We start from the raw sequence: 21284 nt of genomic DNA, 5'->3' as shown, positions 1-21284 counted from the left end.
CCACGAGTCAAAATTGTGCAATAAGATCAGGACTATGTAGCCCAAAACAACAACCATAGGCAAAGTTAAAAACCACAAAGTTATTTTTAGGAGCAGCAAAAGAGCTTTAAAACCCTCAAAGCCTTTTTGCCCAGACCAAAAACTGAAGAAATAAGCAAACTAAGCAAACGAACGAAGCATGCAACAGAACCACTGTGTCCGGGCTGGTAGTTCGTGAGTCTTTTCTTTAGCTTAATGTGCAAACAGCGCGTGATTCTGTTCTAATAAAATTAAAATAAAAAATAACGTGTGAACGCGGAAACGGCACCTTAATCTCGCGTAGGAATAAAATGGCACACTGTAGTCAGTTCAAATTCACAACTTCTGTACTTTCACCCGAGGCAGGGTACGAACAGTTTAATATGGCTGAAAACAGCTGACAGAATAGCAACATTCGGCGAAGTTGAGAGAAATACTTCTACTTACCAAATCGAATAAAATTTCCCAAACTCGGAGACGGGTTGCTTTTATAATTCAGAGAGACTGGATACGGAAACTGTGGCCTTGTGGTACAGGCAGCACTCCTCGGGGGTGGGATCGTTCAGTTTGCGTTTATTTGACAAGCATAGATCACGTTAAAACCAAGAAACATATGGTCAGGATCACGTTGAGAAACTGACTTTCAACACAATATATGTAGTTTACATGTTAAACATAAAAATAAATAGTAAATGCGTGCTACAGGTTTGTTCATAAGCATTTATATGATCGAATATTTAAATTATATCAATATAGCTTATAATATATATATATATATATATATACATACACACACACACACACACACACATATATATATTACCATTCAACTAGAACACCTAGCGTAAAAACGTGTATTTCAGTGAAGAAGCAGTACATTTGTTTCTGTTTCTCTCTTCTTATTTTAATTATTTTTTTTGTATCTACTTCACATTTACAACTGAAAAGACGATTTGTGAAATGTTCATGCTTCCTCAATCACCCCATTATTTTAAACTGCATTAGAGTAAGGAATCAATTTTTACTAGTTGCTAAATGTGTTCAGGCTACTATTATACTTAAATACCATGTTTTGTTTTCGAGAAAATAAATAAATAAATAATAATAATAACTTGACATAGCCAAAACGTGCCATATCTGAAAACTGTGGTTTTATACAGCTCAGCACGTGACATCTGAAAACGGGTTTCTACAGCTCATAGGGAAATGACAAATGACAACCACATTTTTTAAAAAAAACAAAAAAACATCTTTATTATAGAAGAAAAAAAGTAGCATGAAATAGCAAATCAGTTAAATTGTTCATTAAACCCAATCAATACTCAGTTTTCGATCATAAAGCACACATATGTACTTAATTATACAAATGTAAATTAGACAGTGATGGACCCACTGTCCCTTTTTTGTTTTCTACCCACACAATCCACATCTATCATTCCTTCTCCCCTTATAAATACAACCATATCCTTATGTTCATTAATGAAGCATGGCTAGAGCTGTGAGCTCAAACACTGACTTGTGCTATCTTCACACACACCACTTTTGGTCAATCTCAAATCACAATCAATTTCCATCCTGTATTTTTCTGTGATGTGTGTATGGCTGTCACTGTTACATCTCCTCTGTGCTTGCAGCCACAATGGCAACTATGTATGCGTTTCTGTGTGTATGCATGTATATATATATATATATATACACACACACACACACACACACACACACACATATATACACAAACACAGTATTCAGACATGTATCTGTGTGTATACATGATTGATTGTTCATGTTTCGATATATATATATGTATATATATGTGTGTGTGTGTGTGTGTGTGTACACAGTGTCGATGTATGTGAGTGAGTCTTATGGTCCAAATGTGCATAGCTATTTGCTCGCTTTCCTAATTCTAAGCATGCATGTCAGTTTGTCTGAAAGTGCTGTGCAAGCACTATTACGAGTCTCAAGCTACATTTATTGTTCTTTTGTATCTTGGTGGAGCAAGCGAGTGTGTTTCAATGTGGTGACTGTATGTTTGCAGCTGGTGATTCTGAACGTTCCAACTTGACAGCCGACTCCATACTGATAGGTGAGGTAGAAGATGGGAGGACACCTGAGCCCTTGTTCTCCAGTGAGGAAGAGGATGAAGGCAAAGACACCACAATGTATTTCTGAAGAGGGCGCGAGCCACTCACAGCACCTGTGGTTCCAGACTCCAGTTTGACGAGTGGTTGTAAAGATGTGGGGTTGCTGGGGACTGTACTTGTGACAGAAGATCCAGACTGGGAGGAGCTGAGAGTGATTACCTAAGAAAGATTGTATGTCTACAATTACAACGGATATATAAATATATATAGATCAAAAGTCACTGCCACAATGCTGTTATTTTGAGTGTTTTTTCAGGGCATAGCTTTGCCATTTCTAAGGTGTTCTGGGTAGGTAGGTAGGTTGCTTAAAAAAAATTTAACTACTTTAAAATATATGGTTAAAAATTAAATTTTAATTTTTTTCTCTAATTCTTTAGGTAAAGTTTAATCACATTGTTTTCATTAAAATTTTGAGGCAAAAAAAATCCTGACCATTTCATTGTAAGATTTGCTCAAACACAGGTCTTTGGACCGATTCAAGGAATGAAAACAAAAACCGGAAACAAACTAAATTTTAACAGGAACATAAAATAATGAAATCAAGTTTAATAATAGTTCTAAACAGAAACGCTTATTTAAAAAAAAAAAAAATTTCTTTTGTTCATTTTATAATTTAATTTTGCATTTAAATTTGTTTGCGCTCAGTTGATAAGACCAAAAATAACACCATCTCTGACATCATAGGCAAGTAATTTTTACCAGTCTCCGCCAAGACAAGCTTTATATCTTAACCACAAACAGCACCAATTAAATTTACAGATGTACGTTTAGCCTTAAGTTAAAAAAATGTTTAGCATAGTGCTGTCAAAATTGGTGAATTAACGCAGGCGATTAATTTTTTCAGTTTAACACATTAAAAATGTTTAACGAAATTAACACAGGCGCTGAGCTAGGGTTAGCCATCCCACCCACAACTGCTGCTTCGGTCTCTTTTTTTTCTTCACAAAAAATTGTGTTTATTTAGATGCAGAATGTCTTTACAACCACATCAAATGGGAGACTTTTCAGACGTGCACTCCTTTGCTGCAACTTCGCTTCAGCGCCTGTCGCTAGTCAAACAAGCACGGAAATGGTACAAGTGACGAGGGAGCTTCAGTAGTACAACAGTGAACTGCGGTCAGATGAGATGTTGTCAGGCCATATGTCAATAAAATCTAATTTTCCTGTCTTGTCAGCCGTTATACTGTGTTCGTCGCACGTGTTCTTCATTTGCACTCCAAAATGCGGCGACTCGCACGGTTTATCATTTCATATTAAAGGGCAAAAGAAACTATGAACATGCAATGTCGGAGTTATTTCATCAGTTAAGTCATGACGTTACCAAAAAGGAGATTAAAGCTGCCCTAAAACATTTAAGAACATGTCTCTGAAATACAGTGGTTTTCAAAACTGTCCTGCATCGAAATTCGATGCATGTCAGATCCTGCGTCATGTTCAGCAGGGCAGCTCTAAAAGCAGCCAAAATAACCTAATAACACAGCTGCTGTGATGTCTGATAGTCACACAAGAAAAATGAGAAAATCAATAACTTTTGTAGCTTTAAGGATTCATCTATAATTAATTTAGAATTTAGTTTTTGATAACTTTATTCAATTTCTGTATATTTCCTACTTGCTGAGGAGCACAGGTAAATATGACATTTATTATAATGGATTTATGTGAGGAAGTTCACTTAAATTAGAAGTTGTTATTTTTTAAAGTTTAATGTTAAAATGTATAGCTCTCAATTATACTGTAATGTTGAATGCTTTTATTCAGTGGTTAAATATTAGGGGGAAAAAATTTCATAGAGACATCAGTAGTATTGGTGGATGCCATTAAACAAATATTAAAAATATACTGTATGTTGTTTCTACATTAATTTGAAGATTGAATGTGAAATTATTGCAATATGAAAGTATATTTAAAAACTTTAATGTTAGGTGAGATTAATCCGGGAGCCGCTATTAATATGCGGGGTATTGAAATCGCTTTTGAATGTGCAATCATGTGTACTCTGTGTATATGGAGCACACTCTGGGTATATGGGATGTGTATAGTACCACACATTTTACAAGTTAAGATATTTGCCAGTTATGCTCATGACCCGTTATGCACCAAATCCTCCGCCATGGTTTTGTCAGTGATTTTTTTTTTCTTGCACTCATCGCAGGATAAGTGAAATTTGCAGCTTGTGCTGTATGGAGCACTTTCAGTATGTAATTGTAGCATCCGTTGTCCAACTGAACTAAATAGTTTTTATTTCTATAAAAAAGCAAATGACAGTGGGGGTGGTGGGCAAGTAATTTAATTAGTGCATGTCTAACACTGACTACCGCAGCAAGCCTAATGCAAGTACAATTCTGTTGTGTTTTTATGATGTTATGCATTAAATGTTAAAGCTTAATTTCCATGTTATGTCATTTTTGAGTGAAAATGTGTATAAGTCTGTATATACATTTTTATCAAGTATAGACAATTAAATTAATGTTATTAATCTGTATCTTTTCTAATCAAACCATAAAGTTTAATAAGCAACAAAAGAGCAGAAATTATAAAACACTGATTCTGCTCGAGGTGAACCGATTAATTATTTTATTTATTTTTTGCTTTTTAAGCCCTGCTCAAGTACAATGACACAAACTCATTTAAAACTCTTACCTGCTGTGTGGATGCAGCTCCTGCACTTGTTGCCATAACAATATATTTGGTTGCTGGGGGTGACGGCTGGGTGGGTGTTCCAGGGCGAGTGGACATAAGGGTGAGTGAACTGGGTACTTTAATAATGTTCGGGGTGCGTGACCCACTTGATGCTGACAATCCACTCTGAGACATTGACAGAGTTGGGCGTGGCTGCAGAGAGAGACAAATGGAGAATTTAGGTTTGATTTGAACAATATTAACAAAGTATTTATTTATTTATTTTTTTAGAATAGAACTACTGGTTATGATTCAGATCAGCTTATTGACAAAAGTATATTATTATATGACAAAAGTATTATTTTAGATTTGCTCACCTGTGTGATAGTGAGTGTGGTTCTGTTAACAGTTTGGGCCTGGAAGGCAGCCTGTGCACGGGCCTTCACCACATGTGAACAGAGCATGGTGCCCAGATAACCATAATCTGCCTTGTATTGATCCACCATATCTGGGAGCGGTCTAGTTTTAGCAACCACACATGCACAGTGTTTCTAAACAGAACAAGAGAGAGAATTGTGAATAAATCAGGTACATGACCAACTAAGAAAAAAGTAGGAAAACCCTATTCAATATCTTCCTCATTCAATACAACTATACAATAATAATAATAATAATAATATTCTACTTATTAGTATTAAAATATTTATTATTATTTAAATTATAAAAATTAAATCAAAGAAATGTATTACTATTGCAACAATACTATTGTACTTTAAAATAAAAAAACATGTATTTAATAATAATAATAATTTTATTTTACAGAACAATATTACAAAAAAAAAAAAAAAAAAAAATTAAGTAAAATTACAACACTAAAATTTATGGCTTTCATTGCTTTCAAACATTAAACCATAGAGCTTATATTTTGGCAGGAGACCTTAAAGCTTCTCTTTTATTGCCAGATTTATAAATGATTCTCATGAAAAATTTGGGAAGAAAGACTTCTAGTGGTTAAGCTAAAGCGCATGGCTGCATAACTGCTCACTCCTGTTCGGTCAGAGTTTATTCATTTGAATGTAAGTACGATTTAAATTTTGATCCAATTAACGTTGGAAGGGGAAAAGTACAGAAACTGCAAGGGAAACCAGTCTGGGAAAACGGAGAAGACAAAATAACCGAGGGCGTCATGGCTGATGAACAAGACAGTCGATAGATTTCTTCTTCATGCAATGTGACAGAAAAAGGAGATCTACCACAGCGACAGGGGGATTACTTTTATCATGACAATTAATCATTATTACAACTGAATAGATCTGCCCTTAGTTCTTAGTAAAGGCCAATTCACACCGCACAGACAAAACGCCAACAAACACCAAAAAACAAGTCTGTCGGAGTTTGTTGGATCAGTGTGTTACCCCTGTCTGCGTTTGTTGCCGTTGGTCGGAGTTTGTTTTTCGCCCGACTAAACATGTTCAATCGGCATTTGTTGGGTTGTGGAATGTCTGAGCAGTGTGATATGATTTTCCAACAAACGGTAACTAATTCTGACGTAATCTGACCAGCCCATAAACCATTGCCATGACAACGTGCATACTTCACTTAAAGCGAGCTTCACCCACGGCTTCTTTTGCTTTATTCACCGTCTTTTAATGCGAAGAATGACATGCAAGACATTAATAACAGTAAAATTTTGATTGTGGTTACAGGATCATCCATTTTTTCCCCCAGTCAGACTTACACCGTGTCTACACCGGACGCGAGCGGTGCAGCATGACGCGATAAAATTTTTTTTATTATTTATTTTAAAATCATTATCAGTGATGCTGTCTACACTGGATGCGGCGCGGCTCAACAAATGTCGTGTCCGGTGTAGACACGGTGTTACTTGACTCTTTGACTCGAAGTTTGTCGGTGTCTGTTGGGGCAGTGTGAACATGACAGTTATTTTTCATAAAATTCTAAATCCAACAGCCAACTTGTTTGTTGGTGTTAGTCTGTGCGGTGTGAATTGGCCTTAAGAGTATAGTTGACCAACAAGTTGCACTGAAGGTGGGCTCTGGTGATTAGAAATGGTTATTACTTCAAAATGGAGATCTGCCTGTGTTTTTTGTTTTGTTGGTCTATTTTATTGTGATGTTCTGATTTTGCTCTATAGTTCAGGTTTGGTCATCAATAACATGTAGCTTACATACAGTGTTTTGTTGTGGGTTTAGATGAAATGTCAGAAACATAGGGTGATTACACTTCATGTAAAAGCTTTACACAATCCAATTAAGAGAAGCAAGGCTAATGCAAAGAGAAAATGTGCATGTCGTATTTTGGCAGAAGGCTCATTTTAACAGTGCTGAACTATAAAAAAAAAGACTGACAAACAATTTACATTCTAGTCAGCTAGTTAAGTTGTTTATTCAAGAACTGACTTTTGTTTATTTGTAATTCAGACAGGCACAGACTTATAGACAGCAAGAAAGGAGGCAGATATATCTTCGATCATTCAGCTGTCTACTTACCTATGGACCTGGCTAATAAAAAGAAGGATACATTGTGGCAACTTAATAAAAGCATTTTGAATGATAGTATATGCAACGTATATGTCCAAAAAGAATTGATTATATGGATAACAACAATAAAGCGGTAGTATCACAGAGTGTTCTTTGGTATACTGCAAAATCATTGATCAGAGGAAAACTCATAGCTCTTGTATTGCAGAGAAAAGCTAATTGATTTGCAAGAAAATCTTGTTAAAAAGGAAGTAACATATGATGAAGAATTAGAGAAAAAAGCTAACTTTGTTAGGCAGAGATATTATGAAAATGGCTCAAAGGCTCTGAAGCTACAGACTTAGAGTTTAAGGAAGCAACAGGCAGAGAGTAAAATTGATGAAATTAGGGATTCCCAAACAAAAAAGGTCTGCCATAAGCAAGAAGATATAATGAAAATTACAATATAAATCTATATAAGGAACCAAATACAGCCAGCTCAAAGGAAATAAATAAATTTTTAGAATCACTGGACTTACCCTCCATAGGTGAAGTACAAAATAAAGCTCTGATGGTAGAGATTACAGAGGAAGAAACAGAGAAAGCAGTTTCTAGATTAAAGGTTAATAAAGCGCCGGGAACAGATGGCTTTTCAGTGGAGTCATATAAGGGCTTTAACACTAGAAATGCCACGGGGTAAATTTTACCCGTGGCTGTTTTTCAAATGTACATAACAGATTTAAAATAAAACATTCAAGTCTCCCAGTCATTGACTTTTACTAAAATTATGTCATTTACAATCCAATGTTGTTAAAAATTATTTAGATAAAACCAGATCAAAAAACGGGGCATTTATACCTATAAGCGCCAGCGGGTTAAATTTACCCACCTATATATTGCATGTATTTTCGCGCTGTCATTTTCTTGCCGCTTATGTTTTAACATTTTAAATTTCTAGCCAATGCCTTTCACTCACTGATTTAGCGGTTATCAGTTTCATAAAGTCAAAATGACAAAAAAAAAGGTGATTTACGGAAGGTAGGTATTAGAAACACTAAATGAGTGATGGAGCGTCTGATGGTAAGTTATGCGTCCTGGGTCGGCTCAGCATCTGACGGCTCATCTGACAGTGATCCAGATATCATATTTACATGTTTTAGTCTCACGTTACTCTAATTGGTCAAACTTTGGTTTAATTATTTAATTTTTGTCTTGCCATATAGTTTATTGTTCACTACTGTGTTGCTATTCTAGTCTGGCCGTTAACCGAAAAAAATAAAATCCGATCTATATGATGTAATGAATAAAACCATTTTTTGATTACCCAAAGTTTAATGGTGTTGTTCTCTTATTCAAATTATAAATGATATAACTAAACAAATTAATAAATATTTAGGTGAAGCAGTGCGCTTGAATTTTTAATCGCATCATCCTATGCAGTGTGGTGAATTATTATTGCTCATTATTGTCTATAGGCTGTTTTAGTCATTTAAGTAGCATGGGTTATCTTAATATATTGATTAATGACATTGTATTATAATATTAAACCACCCAAATATTTAGGCTACTACCTTCTAATTTCTGTTGTCAGACATTAAAAAAAAAAAGTTTTAGCTTAGGCTTCTGACCATTATGGATTAGTGTAGCTTGCATTAAAAACTCTTGAACATAAAACAACAGGATAAAAATATAGCTGATGACTAGACAATAATTTCATGACTCTAGACACTTCTTTGTGAAGACAGTGGCATAATACAGTGAAATAATATGTTCCTTAGCCATATAAATTCAGTTGTCATGTGAGCAGGTAAAATTTACCCGCTGGCACTTTTAGGTATACAGCGACCTCTGGCGGTTCTAGTGTTAAAGATCAATTAGTCTCCATACTTTTTGAGTGTTTTAGATGTATTAAAGTTTATAAGATGTATTAAAATTATATATTCATCACCAAATGCTAGAATAAGGATCAACAGCCACCTCACCCAGAATATTAATTTGTAAAGAAGTTGCTGCCGAGGCTGCCCTCTTAGCCTTGCCCATTTCTCCTTATTTATTGAGCCCATATCACAGTTAATTAAAGATGAACAAAGGATAAAAGGAGTAAGGGTTTGAGGTTTAGAGCAAAATATTTGTCTGTACACAGAACGGTGTGCTGTTATTTGTTACAACACTAGAATTTTCCTAGGCTGATGTCTACCTAAAAAAAAATAAAAAATTGGAATTGACCCTAGATTAAATGTCCAAAAAACACAATTCTTAAGGTACAGTATAATTAAACCCCTCAGAATGACATGCTGAATATATTTAAAATGGAATTCACCAAGTATTAAGTAACTGGTAATTGCAATAAATAAAAAGGAGCATAGATGGAAGAAAACAAAACTAGAGGTATTTCGTATTGCATGGAGGGAAAGTTCTTGTACAAACAGAAAAGCCTTAAAAACTGCTAGATCTGCTTAGATTTAGTCTCTTTTAGAAGAAATCACAACCCCAGGTATTTATTCAATACCATGGCTAAATTAATGAAAAATGAAGCAGCAGTAGATGCAGACATTTCCCAACAGCACAGCAGTAATGACTTTATGAACTTCTTTAATTCCAAGATGGATACTATTAGAGATAAAATTATAACCCTGCAGCCGTCAGCTATAGTATCACATCAGACAGTGCACTATAGATTTCCTGAAGAACAATTCCACTCATTCTCTGCTATAGGACAGGAATAAAAGTGTGCACACTTGGAGAAGTATTGATATATTTACGCGTTTACTTCACATTTCTTTAGACAGAATCATAATTTCTATTCATTTTCCTCTGAATTATGTGATCCGATTAGCATTAGCGGCTTCCAGTGCTGTCTGTCTGTGTTTTCTGTGCCACAAACAGTGTTCTGACTCAGAGGAAGATCATTCGCTGCTCATATGTCACTCATTTTATGCATTCATAACCCGTCTCTTGACGCTATGACGCTTGACACTAGGTGGGTAAATGTGTACTGGGATCATGGCGCTGTGGATGAGTAAATCATGTAATGCCAGAATAATGGCTGTATAAAAACAAAAGAATAATGACAAAAGAATAATGAGGATTACACCTTATACCTGGCAGAGGTCTCAGCGGAGAAAAGAGGAGAAAATACTGTAGCAGACCAGCTCATGATGCGCAATATATTGGATGAAATTTTTTTATATTTAATTTGGGACGGGGGTTTATATGAATGTATCTCTCAGGGGAACGGACTGTCAGAAAAACGCTGTATCACTGCTGTTCCATAAGCACCATCTGCTGTCAAGGAGTGAATTTAAATTTTCATTTAGCCCGTCTGCTTTTTTTGTTTCGTACAGATGTTTTATGTAGCATAATTTCAAAAAGCTAAAGTCAGACCATTCTGTTTTTACTTTAAATTGTTAAATTTTACTATCAAATTTATATAAAAAACTGCTAATGCTACATGTACCATCTTGGTTTGGATCATGATTAAAATGCAAAGATAAAAAAATAGATATTAATAATTTGTTCCTACAACCTGTTAATCTGTGGCCACATTTCATTAATTCAAACTCTTGTTAAATTTAAATTAAGGAATTAATTAGTACAACGTGGCCACAATATCTTTATTTTTCCCCCGCATGTCATGTCCAGGACTCAAAAACTAACAAGCACAAATTGTGTTAATATTGAATGAGAATGGCAACACACAAACCCTTTCCAAGACAACTAACCATTTCCACTTTAATACTTTAATTAAAATGTACATTTATTTGCATAAATAACAACAACAATATGAAATATAGCTGCATGCAGCAATTATCAGGGCCAAGCCCATTTTGGCATATTTGGGCGTTGGATTTCATTTGGATACTTTTAAACATTGCAAAGTTCCCATGGTTAAACACTTGCTACACATTGAATTTGTAGAAAATCTTTAAAGCTAGGTTTAGGTGTGAGAATGAGCTCCCAAAAAAAGTTATTTCGCATTTTAATCAGTGTAACTTGCAAAGATAAGTTAATGGTAATGCAGCTTATGGTTAACTTTTATAGCCGAAGAGTCACATTAAACAGTATGGTAACTGGTTAGCCTGTAACTTATTAGCATGCTAAGCTTAATAGTATAAGCCAACAAACACAGGCACGCTCAACTTTAGAGAAGTATTTCTCAGGAACGGAAGCAAATATTAAAAATCTGTTCAATCATTTATGTGCAGCTCGGTCCAAAGATCATCTGATCAGATTTTGGACAAAATTTGTAGGAGTAGGAAAAAAAAAGAAAAGTTTTTCCATTTACTTCAATATGGCACATTGGCACAACTAATTATTGACAAATTACAAATGATATATCGTCAGAATCGGCATAACCCAGGGAATGAAATGATAATGAAATTTGGACAATGTTTTCAAAAGTTATAAGCGTTTTTGCAAAAATCGTTATATCTCTGGAACGCTAGGTGGCGCTGTGTTCAAACTTCTCAGGTACCTCAGGTACATGATGTTGATGATCCCTACCGAGTTTTGTGCCGACAAACCAACATCGGCAGATTCGGCATGACCCAAGGAATCCATAGACACCAAGATCATGATCATAGACACCAAGATCTAGCAAAAATGTGCATTTTTGGTATCTAATGACCCATAGTTGGCACTGTTCTCAACTTTGGTATGGACCCTCAGATCATGGTCTTGATGAATCATACCAAGTTTTGTTTCGATTGATCAAAGTTTGGCCGAGATACAGCCTCTGAACCAATTTCAGGTCAACCTTTGTTAAGTTGTTAAGCGACATAACTTTTGAACCAAGATGAATAAAAAAATGTTCAGTCATTTCTGTGCGGCAATTCAGTGCAAAGATCATATCTGCCAATTTTTGGAATAATTGAACAAATTTTGAAGGAGGAGCGAAAAAACAGAATACTGTACTTTTCAAAATGGCCGCTACTGTAATGGGTGGAGTCTTAATGTAAGCTATTGAATGTGTTCACCATGAAGAGAGGAATCATGTGTACTAAGTTAAATTTTTTTAGAATAAGGCATTCGAGAATTATTACTATTTCAATGTTGAATTTTCGAACTGCTGGTGGCACTATAGAGTTGGTCCTAGAGACCCCAAAATTGGTCCGATCACTATTCATGACCATCACTACAAGTGTGCCAATTTTCAGCATTTTCCTATGTTCCGTTCATAGGGCTGCCATAGACTCTCATTTGGGAAGAATAATAATAAAAAAAGTAAACTAATAACAATTACAATACTAACAAACATGACAGCACCAGAACTAGAACTACTGCTCATTTGAATGACTCGTGTCGTTGTGAGGTACTTACCAGTAACAGACTCTGGACGTGATCAGCTCCGATCTTATCAATGTTGGACACCACTGGCCCATCCATCACAGCTTTAATACGAGCACCCTCTACAGACAGCCGAGGGATGATCAATGTCTTTATCACCTACATGGAAATTAAAACAATTTAATGTTTACTCTCAGTGAATGATCAGCAGACTGGAATGATAAAAAAAACAGCTTTTGAAAAACCAATACGGTACACTGTTAAGCAAAATGCATAGCGGCAACTTGTTCAGTCAGGACTATATTCACAAAACAGCATGGCCTTAAATGCCTTAATGCTTGAATAAAACAACACAGTAGTAAGCATTCATTATTCATTAAGTTCATTAATCATTAAGTGCCTTGAACTACAGGTGCATCTCAATAAATTAGAATGTCGTGGAAAAGTTAATTTATTTCAGTAATTCAACTCAAATTGTGAAACTCGTGTATTAAATAAATTCAATGCACACAGACTGAAGTAGTTTAAGTCTTTGGTTCTTTTAATTGTGATGATTTTGGCTCACATTTAACAAAAACCCACCAATTCACTATCTCAACAAATTAGAATAGGGTGACATGCCAATCAGCTAATCAACTCAAAACACCTGCAAAGGTTTCCTGAGCCTTCAAAATGGTCTCTCAGTTTGGTTCACTAGGCTACACAATCATGGGGAAGACTGCTGATCTGACAGTTGTCCAGAAGACAATCATTGACACCCTTCACAAGGACTGGTTCAATGACCATGGTGTTACTGTGCTTGATTGGCCTGCAAACTCGCCTGACCTGAACCCCATAGAGAATCTATGGTGTATTATCAAGAGGAAAATGAGAAACAAGAGACCAAAAAATGCAGATGAGCTGAAGGCCACTGTCAAAGAAACCTGGGCTTCCATACCACCTCAGCAGTGCAACAAACTGATCACCTCCATGCCACGCCGAATTGAGGCAGTAATTAAAGCAAAAGGAGCCCCTAACAAGTATTGAGTACATGTACAGTAAATGAACATACTTTCCAGAAGGCCAACAATTCACTAAAAATGTTTTTTTTATTGGTCTTATGAAGTATTCTAATTTGTTGAGATAGTGAATTGGTGGGTTTTTGTTAAATGTGAGCCAAAATCATCATGATTAAAAGAACCAAAGACTTAAACTACTTCAGTCTGTGTGCATTGAATTTATTTAATACACGAGTTTCACAATTTGAGTTGAATTACTGAAATAAATGAACTTTTCCACATTCTAATTTATTGAGATGCACCTGTAGAAGGTAAACTAAGGTTATCAGTTGACCTTTATGTCACAATTAAACTGCACAGAGTAAGCAAACTTTTAATTTTGGGCAACTTTTAATTTTTAATTTTATCAAAGATGGTGTCTAAAGAAATAAATAAAAAAAAATCTTTAACAATTTATTCAGTCTGGTAAATCAACAACTGATTTAGAACAAAACATAGCATTTTTTATTTTTTTTGTCAAATAAGACTGCACAACAGAACTGTATGAATTACAAAAACACCGTGAGCATCATGTGTTTGAGTTTGTGTAGCAGACAAAACTATGCCACTCATTCACACAGAGACATGCAGAACATGCAGACATAATAGTGACATGCACTGACTGGCTGTTGTGTTTATTTCTGCTGTGTGGTAGGCTGTTAGATTAATCTATCCAACTTATTTTCCTCATAAGAGTGGGCCATTTGTACATTTTATGGGCCTGGCTTCCGGTGTCATCCGCTTCCAGCTATATTTAGCTGTACAAAACAGCTTATTTTGCTGCTTGATATTGCAAATTCGTGTGTCTTACTATATTATTTTAATGTATTATCTTAATTATGAACACAGGTTTGTAGTGCAAACAGTTTTACCATTTACTGCACGTTATTCTTCTTCTTGTTATTTCCCTACAGCAGCTAATGAATCAAAAGTCTCGCACAATCACAGAAAACAGCTTACTTCTGCATTGAAAAATAAGGTGGATACCGAGTAAAAATGTCCAGAGCTAATGTTACTGACATACATTTTATCACACGCCATGATATTGTTTAATGGCCCTATTGTACTGATCAATTAACATTCAAGACCCTAAGAAAAATGGCTCCAAGTTACATTATATATAAAAAAGTCTAACTATAAAAGTGCTTCCAAAGCATTAAATACAGTTTTAGTTGACAGTAAATGAAGGAGACTCACGTCATGCCCAAGTTCAGCAAGTCCAGCAATGCAGCCATAACGAGTTGTCCACTGAGTCTTATCATCCAACAATGCCTGACAATAAAAAAAAATAAAAAAAAACATAAAATAATGACGGGTACTTCAAGCTTTTTAGACCACTTCCGGTGCATTGGCTTATCAGGTATATTTGTTTAACTTAGATAAAACTAATATTTGTTTGTTAACACACAATGAGCATGGTGTCTACTACCTTAGTAAACGTCTTGGTGATACGTGACTGGATGTTGTTGGTTGTTGTGCTGAACGTCTTGCAGCTCTGAGCCATCAGCCGGGCAGCAAAGTCTCGCAGAGCCCAGTGATTGTCCACGTCAGGCCTCAGACACAGCTGCTTACTGACAATACACGTCACCACCGCTGGGATCAACTCATGGAGCTGCAAGAGTGAAAGTAGTTACATTAATAAAAATATAATTTTCCTAGAAGCAGGCTTAAGAACTCAAAAAGTCCTTCCCCAGTCCAAAAAAATAATTTACTATTTTAACTGCTGGTTTTATATGCAAAGAAGAGCCTATCATAACACAGCATGTGTACATAGAACTTTTAAAGGTACAGCAGCAAAACAAATCAAGGGTCTTAATTCTAAAGGTCAGAGTGAGAGTGAACATGATTTTGAAAAACTAATCAAAAAGGTAAAATAAAATAGGTAACATTTTCATAAGAGATGTAAATAAAGTGTATGTTATTATTAGTATGTAGTGTGGGAATTGCTCACATATTTCTCCAAATATAGAGTTGGATTGTCCATTAAAGCCTTCACCATCCTCATCAAGTATATCAGCAGAGCCAGGTTATTCTGAACAACATTTACACGGACCTGAAAGAGAAAGAGATAACACTTATTCTTGTTCCAACAATATAGAGGAACTAACACAGGCTCGGTTCTATGGGGCTGCACCATCAACGAAAGCAAGAGAGCACTCTCACATTGTCCAAACTTATTTTACAAACGCTCAAATCACCTTTTTTTGTTCAGTGTTGAGTTCTGCACACACACAGAAATCTTTTCATTATAACAAATTAAGTGTAGACAAGATGCAAATAAGTTTCATTGTATATTCACAACCAGTATTGTATAAAGCGCTATAAAAATAAAGGTGACTTGACTTGACCATTCAGCTTCAATGATTATACAATCATTTTTTGCAAGAGTGCAGCAGAAATTTGCAGACATCAGAAAAAGTTTTCAAAAATTGTGATGAAGCGAAGTGAGTGACAGCTTTTTAGTGATTATAAAAAGGAGCACTCTTCCTGTGCTTTCTATATATAGTAGGGCTGTGCAAAAAATTGAATGCGATTTTCATGCGCATCTCGTCAGTAAAGCCGCTTCAGCTGACAAGCGATTTTGTGTAGCTTGTCAGTTAACTACGGCTCTGTGTAGTAAATGCCGCTTCATCTGAAAGCACGTGCTGGAGATTAACTACTAATCACCAGAAGCGGCTTTACTGACGAGATTCGCATGAAAATCGCATTTGATTTTTTGCCCAGCCCTAATATATAGTAATTAACAATTTAACTAAAAGGTTTTTTTCATGCTGCTAAGAGGATCGACAGTCACATACATGCTGCAAAGTTTCAGGAGTGACATCCGTATTGTGACATTATTCATATAATGTGAGATTCACTCTTGAAATTGCAATGATTAACATAGTGAAAATGAGTGCAATGGATGGGACAAAAAAAATGTCAAAACAGATGTGCATTAAACAATGTAAATTCAAACTAATATATAAATATTCCATGTCAAGAAAACATTTTGTTAGTAGGGGAGGTGGGCGATATGACCCAAATCTTATTTTACTTATTCTTATGAGAAATTTTATTTCACGATAACAATATATCCACAAAAAAAGCTCAACCAACTAAAGAGGGGATGCAACCAAAATCAAAGGAAGAGAAGGTTGGGGTGAACAACAGTCGAGATAGCATTCCAGGGACCAGTTTATAGCAAGGCCCCTCTCTAAACTGCCGGTGTGGAGGGAGATGTGCAACTCTGTGATTGGACCTTGGTGGAGGAACATAAACAAATGTTCAGAAACATCAGAAAAGATGCCAAGACAACTGCCAGACCCCTTTAGCAGGACAGAAAGGGAGACCTTCTGCACCCACGACCACCTAAGAGAGGACTTCTCGTTGGACTACGGGTTGACCCTAACCACCAAACCCAATCCTAAGGTTTAGGAAAGAACTGCCATAAAAATTCCTGAGGATGCAGCAGCAGTGGCCGAAACGAAGAAAGGCCACAATGATCTATCCAAATCCATTCATACCTGTTTGGAGACCTTAAATGGACGTAATCTGCAATACATTCACTTCACCCTCAGATAAAGTACAGTTTATATTAATGTCTACTGACTGTTAAAGGGGTCATATGATGTTGCTAAAAATAACATTATTTTGTGTATTTGGTGTAATGAAATGTGTTTATGTGGTTTAAGGTCTTTCTGAAACGCGTAAATTTTTACAAAGCTCATCGGTCTGAAAAGCGAGGCGTGCTCTGATTGGCCAGCTATCCAGTGCGTTGTGATTGGCTGAATACCTTAAGCGTGTGATGGCAATGTTACACCCCTTGCCATATTGTGATGCCTTGTCCCGGCAGGGGCGACGAGACAAAAACATTAAAACCCATTATAAATGAGGCATTTGTTGCATCCAGTGGGGACATAATTACGGATTATAATGACTTATACGGTCTTTTTACGCGTTGGATTGCATAGCGCCACGTAAACATAAAACCATGTCAGCATCTGTGATCGGAGAAATTACAAACTACAAACGCTAATTTACACTGCTCAAAACTCGCGTTTGATTCGTCAGTGGCAAATTCTTTAAATATAAAAAACTTACTTACAGTCTGTGAGTCAGAACACCCGTCATTGTAGTCTACTCTACCAGGATCAGGGTATTTCCTCAGTGACCAGCACGGATCAGCTCCAGGCATGACGAAGCGGATATCGTCCTCTTTTGGAAGGCCAAACAAAGTAGTTCTTCGCCTTCACGACATGGCGGTGGTGGCAACAACAATACTACAGTGAGAATAAAAGTTACGCCGCCTTTCTTTGCGTGAACATTTGGGCGGCGTTATGTAAATCTTCCCACATCGTGACGTAGACATGTGGGGGCGTGTTAGAACGAGCCGGATTAGGTAGGCGTGATTGAATCTTAACTTTTATAAAGAATATCTCTTTGGATTTGAGACTTTAGTCTTTGCAACTTTACAGATCTTCTTTATGCACCAAGAGCTTGTAACACTCCAAAGAGAAATGAAAATTTGAAAATCACATCATATGACCCCTTTAACACAACAGTTCACGGGAGCAGGCCTATTAGCATATCATGGCTCATGATTAGCAAATGATAGCTCAACTGTATCCCATCATGTTTCTATTTGCTCCCTATGATGCTGGTAATAATTTGAAAGAGGTTTGGTAAAGAAATATTGCATGGGTAAAATGTTAAAGACACTGTTTAACCTTGTACTCTACTATATGCAAATGAGTTCCACACTAGGGCGGGCAACACCATGGCCACCCCAGCAGTAGGGATGTGCCGATAGACAATAGTATCGTGTATCGACGATAGTCAGAAATATCGACGATAGCAGATGTCTTTGTCGATAGTCAAGACGATATTAGGCTTATTCTCCTACAGGGCTCTGAACCGGTATAAAGGAACGAAAACTGGAAACGAACGAAATTTTGACAGGAAAATAACTAGAAACAGAAACTAAATCAAATGTTATAGTTCTGAACAGAATCGAAAATTTGAAATGGCCATTAACCGGTTAATAATGTTATTTTATCGTTCCATTTAATATTTGAAATTTGCTGTCAACCAATCACGAATTCCATTAGTACGGTCTATGCAAATGTAATGCTAATGCCAACGAGTGAAATGCCCGCTCAGCTGTGAACTCATCATAGGTAAGTCGCAATGGCAGGAAGTACGTTTTTATCTGAGGACAGTGTAAGAAGGATTCAACAGATCACACGCAACTGCAGTGCTACTGTGAACGGAGAAAACAGAATAAAACTATAGGCTTACATAAAAAGGAATATAGGCATATACACGAAATATATTTCACTTAAATCATTGACAGATTAACAAAACGAAAGAAAAAAATGTGCTGAGTTAAAATTCATTGTGAAGTGATCCAAAATTCTAGGAAAGGAAAACGAGACAGCAGAAAGTAGTTTTCTTTATTTTGCAAAAGCTTTACAGTTTTATCTATTTAGCAAAAGCTTGACAGTTTTAAATAATGTCTTGCTTCTATCTGTATAACCAACCAGCATTGGTATGACCATCGGGCCGGTGCCTCACGCGCACACACAACATATTTTTGCGACATTGCAGCCTGTTCATTATCAAAATAAAATACAGTTAAAGAAACAAATAAAAAGTTACACTGCTCCGTTGTACAAAATCTGTTGCGTTCAGTGTGACCAGCGGCTCACTGTGCTATATAGCCGATGTAAAGCATGATGTTTTACGTCGATGAATGTACAAAGCCTAGCCTATAATAAATAATATTTTAGCATCCAGATACGTCGCGAATATGGAAACATTTGGATTCGTGCCAAATGAGAGAGGTAGGCATCAGTTTCACCTTAAATTAATTTGTTTTTGGATTGACGTTTTTCTAGCCTAAACGCATAGCCTTAACTTTAGAGGATTTGTTGTGGAGAGAAACGAATAACTGTGTTTATAATGTTTGCAAACATTTTGCTTTAGCCTACCGGCATTTTAGCCTACATTATTTCTGAATGTAATAGGGCTAATAAAATGCGACGTGAGCCTATACGCTACTTATGTTTTTTTCACTCTCAAAACGCAATCTTATACAAGTAGTGTTTTTTTAACAATGTATCAAACATTTTTAAATATCTTAAAAATACTTTAATGTCTTTAAAGTGTTGATAGTTTTTTTAATTTTGTTTAGTAGCCTACATTTGGCCAAAATCTAGAAAAGATGATGCTGTATTGGCTGTGACTAAGCGCAGCGGGTTATAGGCTAATGTTACCAGATCTCTTCCTGTTTTTCTTTTCTTTTTGAGTAAAGAAAATGCTGTACTTTATTATTATTATTATTATTATTATAGGCAAAGAAATTAGTTAAAAAAAAATAACGTTATTAACCGGTATTTCTTCTACCCGAACTGGTTTCAGAACGGTAATAATACAGAGGAACGTAGGAACAGAAACGTTAAAATATCGATTCTGCTCGGCGTGAACCGATTGAAATTTTTTTCGTTTTCAAGCCCTGTTCTCCTATAAATGTATAAAATTATTATATAGCAATATATTATAGCAAAATCTCTAAAGTGTCTATCTATACCATGGGGGGAATCGACAATCGTATTTTTATAGGTATTGTATCGAAATTAGGGATTCCAGTAGGGATTCCAGTAGGGAATATTTATTTTTTAAATATTTTTGTGAGTCTTGGGATAGATTATTCTTGTCTAGGTGGGTCCTGGAATGAAAAAGCTTGGGAAGCCCTGACCTATACCCGTACTGGCTGTAGCCATGTTACACTGGCTAATAAAACAGTTGTAGCAGATATAAGTAGTCCATGAATGTACTCACGCCCTCAGAGATGAAGGTACTGAACCTTGGCAGCATCTGGTACAGCCCTGGGTCTGTGGCTATGCTCTGCAGTGCTTCCTGTTGGCAGAATTACAACAAAATATATACAACATGTCAAAGTTAAAGAAAAAAAATGGATCAGTAATATATATCGTGATGCTGCAAGACATGCAAAACACAAGTGAATGTCATAGGGACAAACAGTGCTATGGCTAGTAAATTTTCTCAATTTAACTACCATTTTCAGGTGTGGTGTGGAAACTTAAAGGAGTCCTAATATGCTTTTTTACATTTTCAACTTCCTTTAAGGCATAATGTTGCTGTTTGTGCATGAAAAAGATCTACAAAGTTACAAAGCACAAAGTCCACTCCAAGGGGAGTTATTTTCTGTATCAGTAAGCACTGTTTCTGAACTCCCTCAAACACCTCAATATCCGTCTTTCCACTGTGCTAGTGCGTGCCAGGGCCAGTCGCGTTTCCACTGTCACTTCCGAGGCTTGATCGTGCCTTGTCAGGGCTTCCTCTGGGCCAACGGCCAGGGTTTTTTGGCCCGCCAAATACCTTGGGCCAAAGTGGGCAAGCTCGACCTTGAGGAGTGGTCATGAACAAAGGCGGAGTTTCTCAGAGTCTGGAGAGCATCAGTGCAGCGGATCTCATAGTTACCAGCTGACATCAGCATTAAAGACTTTTAAAATAATTTTAACTCAAAACTCACTTTCTGACAGCAGCGAGTGTTTGAAATAACTTCTGTTTGAGATCCAATGTGGCTCATGATCACCATACCAGGCAGAAATATTTATATATGCGATGCAAATGCACGCTAGCCATTACCATAGTAAACATGGTAAATACGACCGCCTGAAAAAATCAGAAAAATC

General features: G+C 36.2%; 1 protein-coding gene across 1 annotated transcript in view; it reads right to left on the bottom strand.

The window, feature by feature from the left end:
- Positions 1-1300: 1300 nt before the first annotated feature.
- The window catches only part of taf6 (TAF6 RNA polymerase II, TATA box binding protein (TBP)-associated factor), a 37092-nt gene continuing 17108 nt past the window's right edge, over positions 1301-21284 (bottom strand). Inside the window, exons 8-15 of the mRNA XM_016286576.1 lie at positions 20407-20484; positions 15536-15637; positions 15014-15196; positions 14782-14856; positions 12581-12706; positions 5159-5332; positions 4803-4994; positions 1301-2321 (exon numbers count right to left, since the gene is read on the bottom strand). Coding sequence (XP_016142062.1) covers positions 2031-2321; positions 4803-4994; positions 5159-5332; positions 12581-12706; positions 14782-14856; positions 15014-15196; positions 15536-15637; positions 20407-20484 — 1221 coding nt within the window. The 3' untranslated portion in view covers positions 1301-2030. The remainder of the gene's footprint in view (positions 2322-4802; positions 4995-5158; positions 5333-12580; positions 12707-14781; positions 14857-15013; positions 15197-15535; positions 15638-20406; positions 20485-21284) is intronic.

Source organism: Sinocyclocheilus grahami, unplaced genomic scaffold (assembly GCF_001515645.1).
Source record: "Sinocyclocheilus grahami isolate Dianchi unplaced genomic scaffold, SAMN03320097.WGS_v1.1 scaffold212.1, whole genome shotgun sequence".
In the NCBI taxonomy this organism is placed as follows: domain Eukaryota; kingdom Metazoa; phylum Chordata; class Actinopteri; order Cypriniformes; family Cyprinidae; genus Sinocyclocheilus; species Sinocyclocheilus grahami.
The sequence above is the reverse complement of the archived record's forward strand: the minus strand, read 5'-3'. Positions and strand labels throughout refer to the sequence as shown.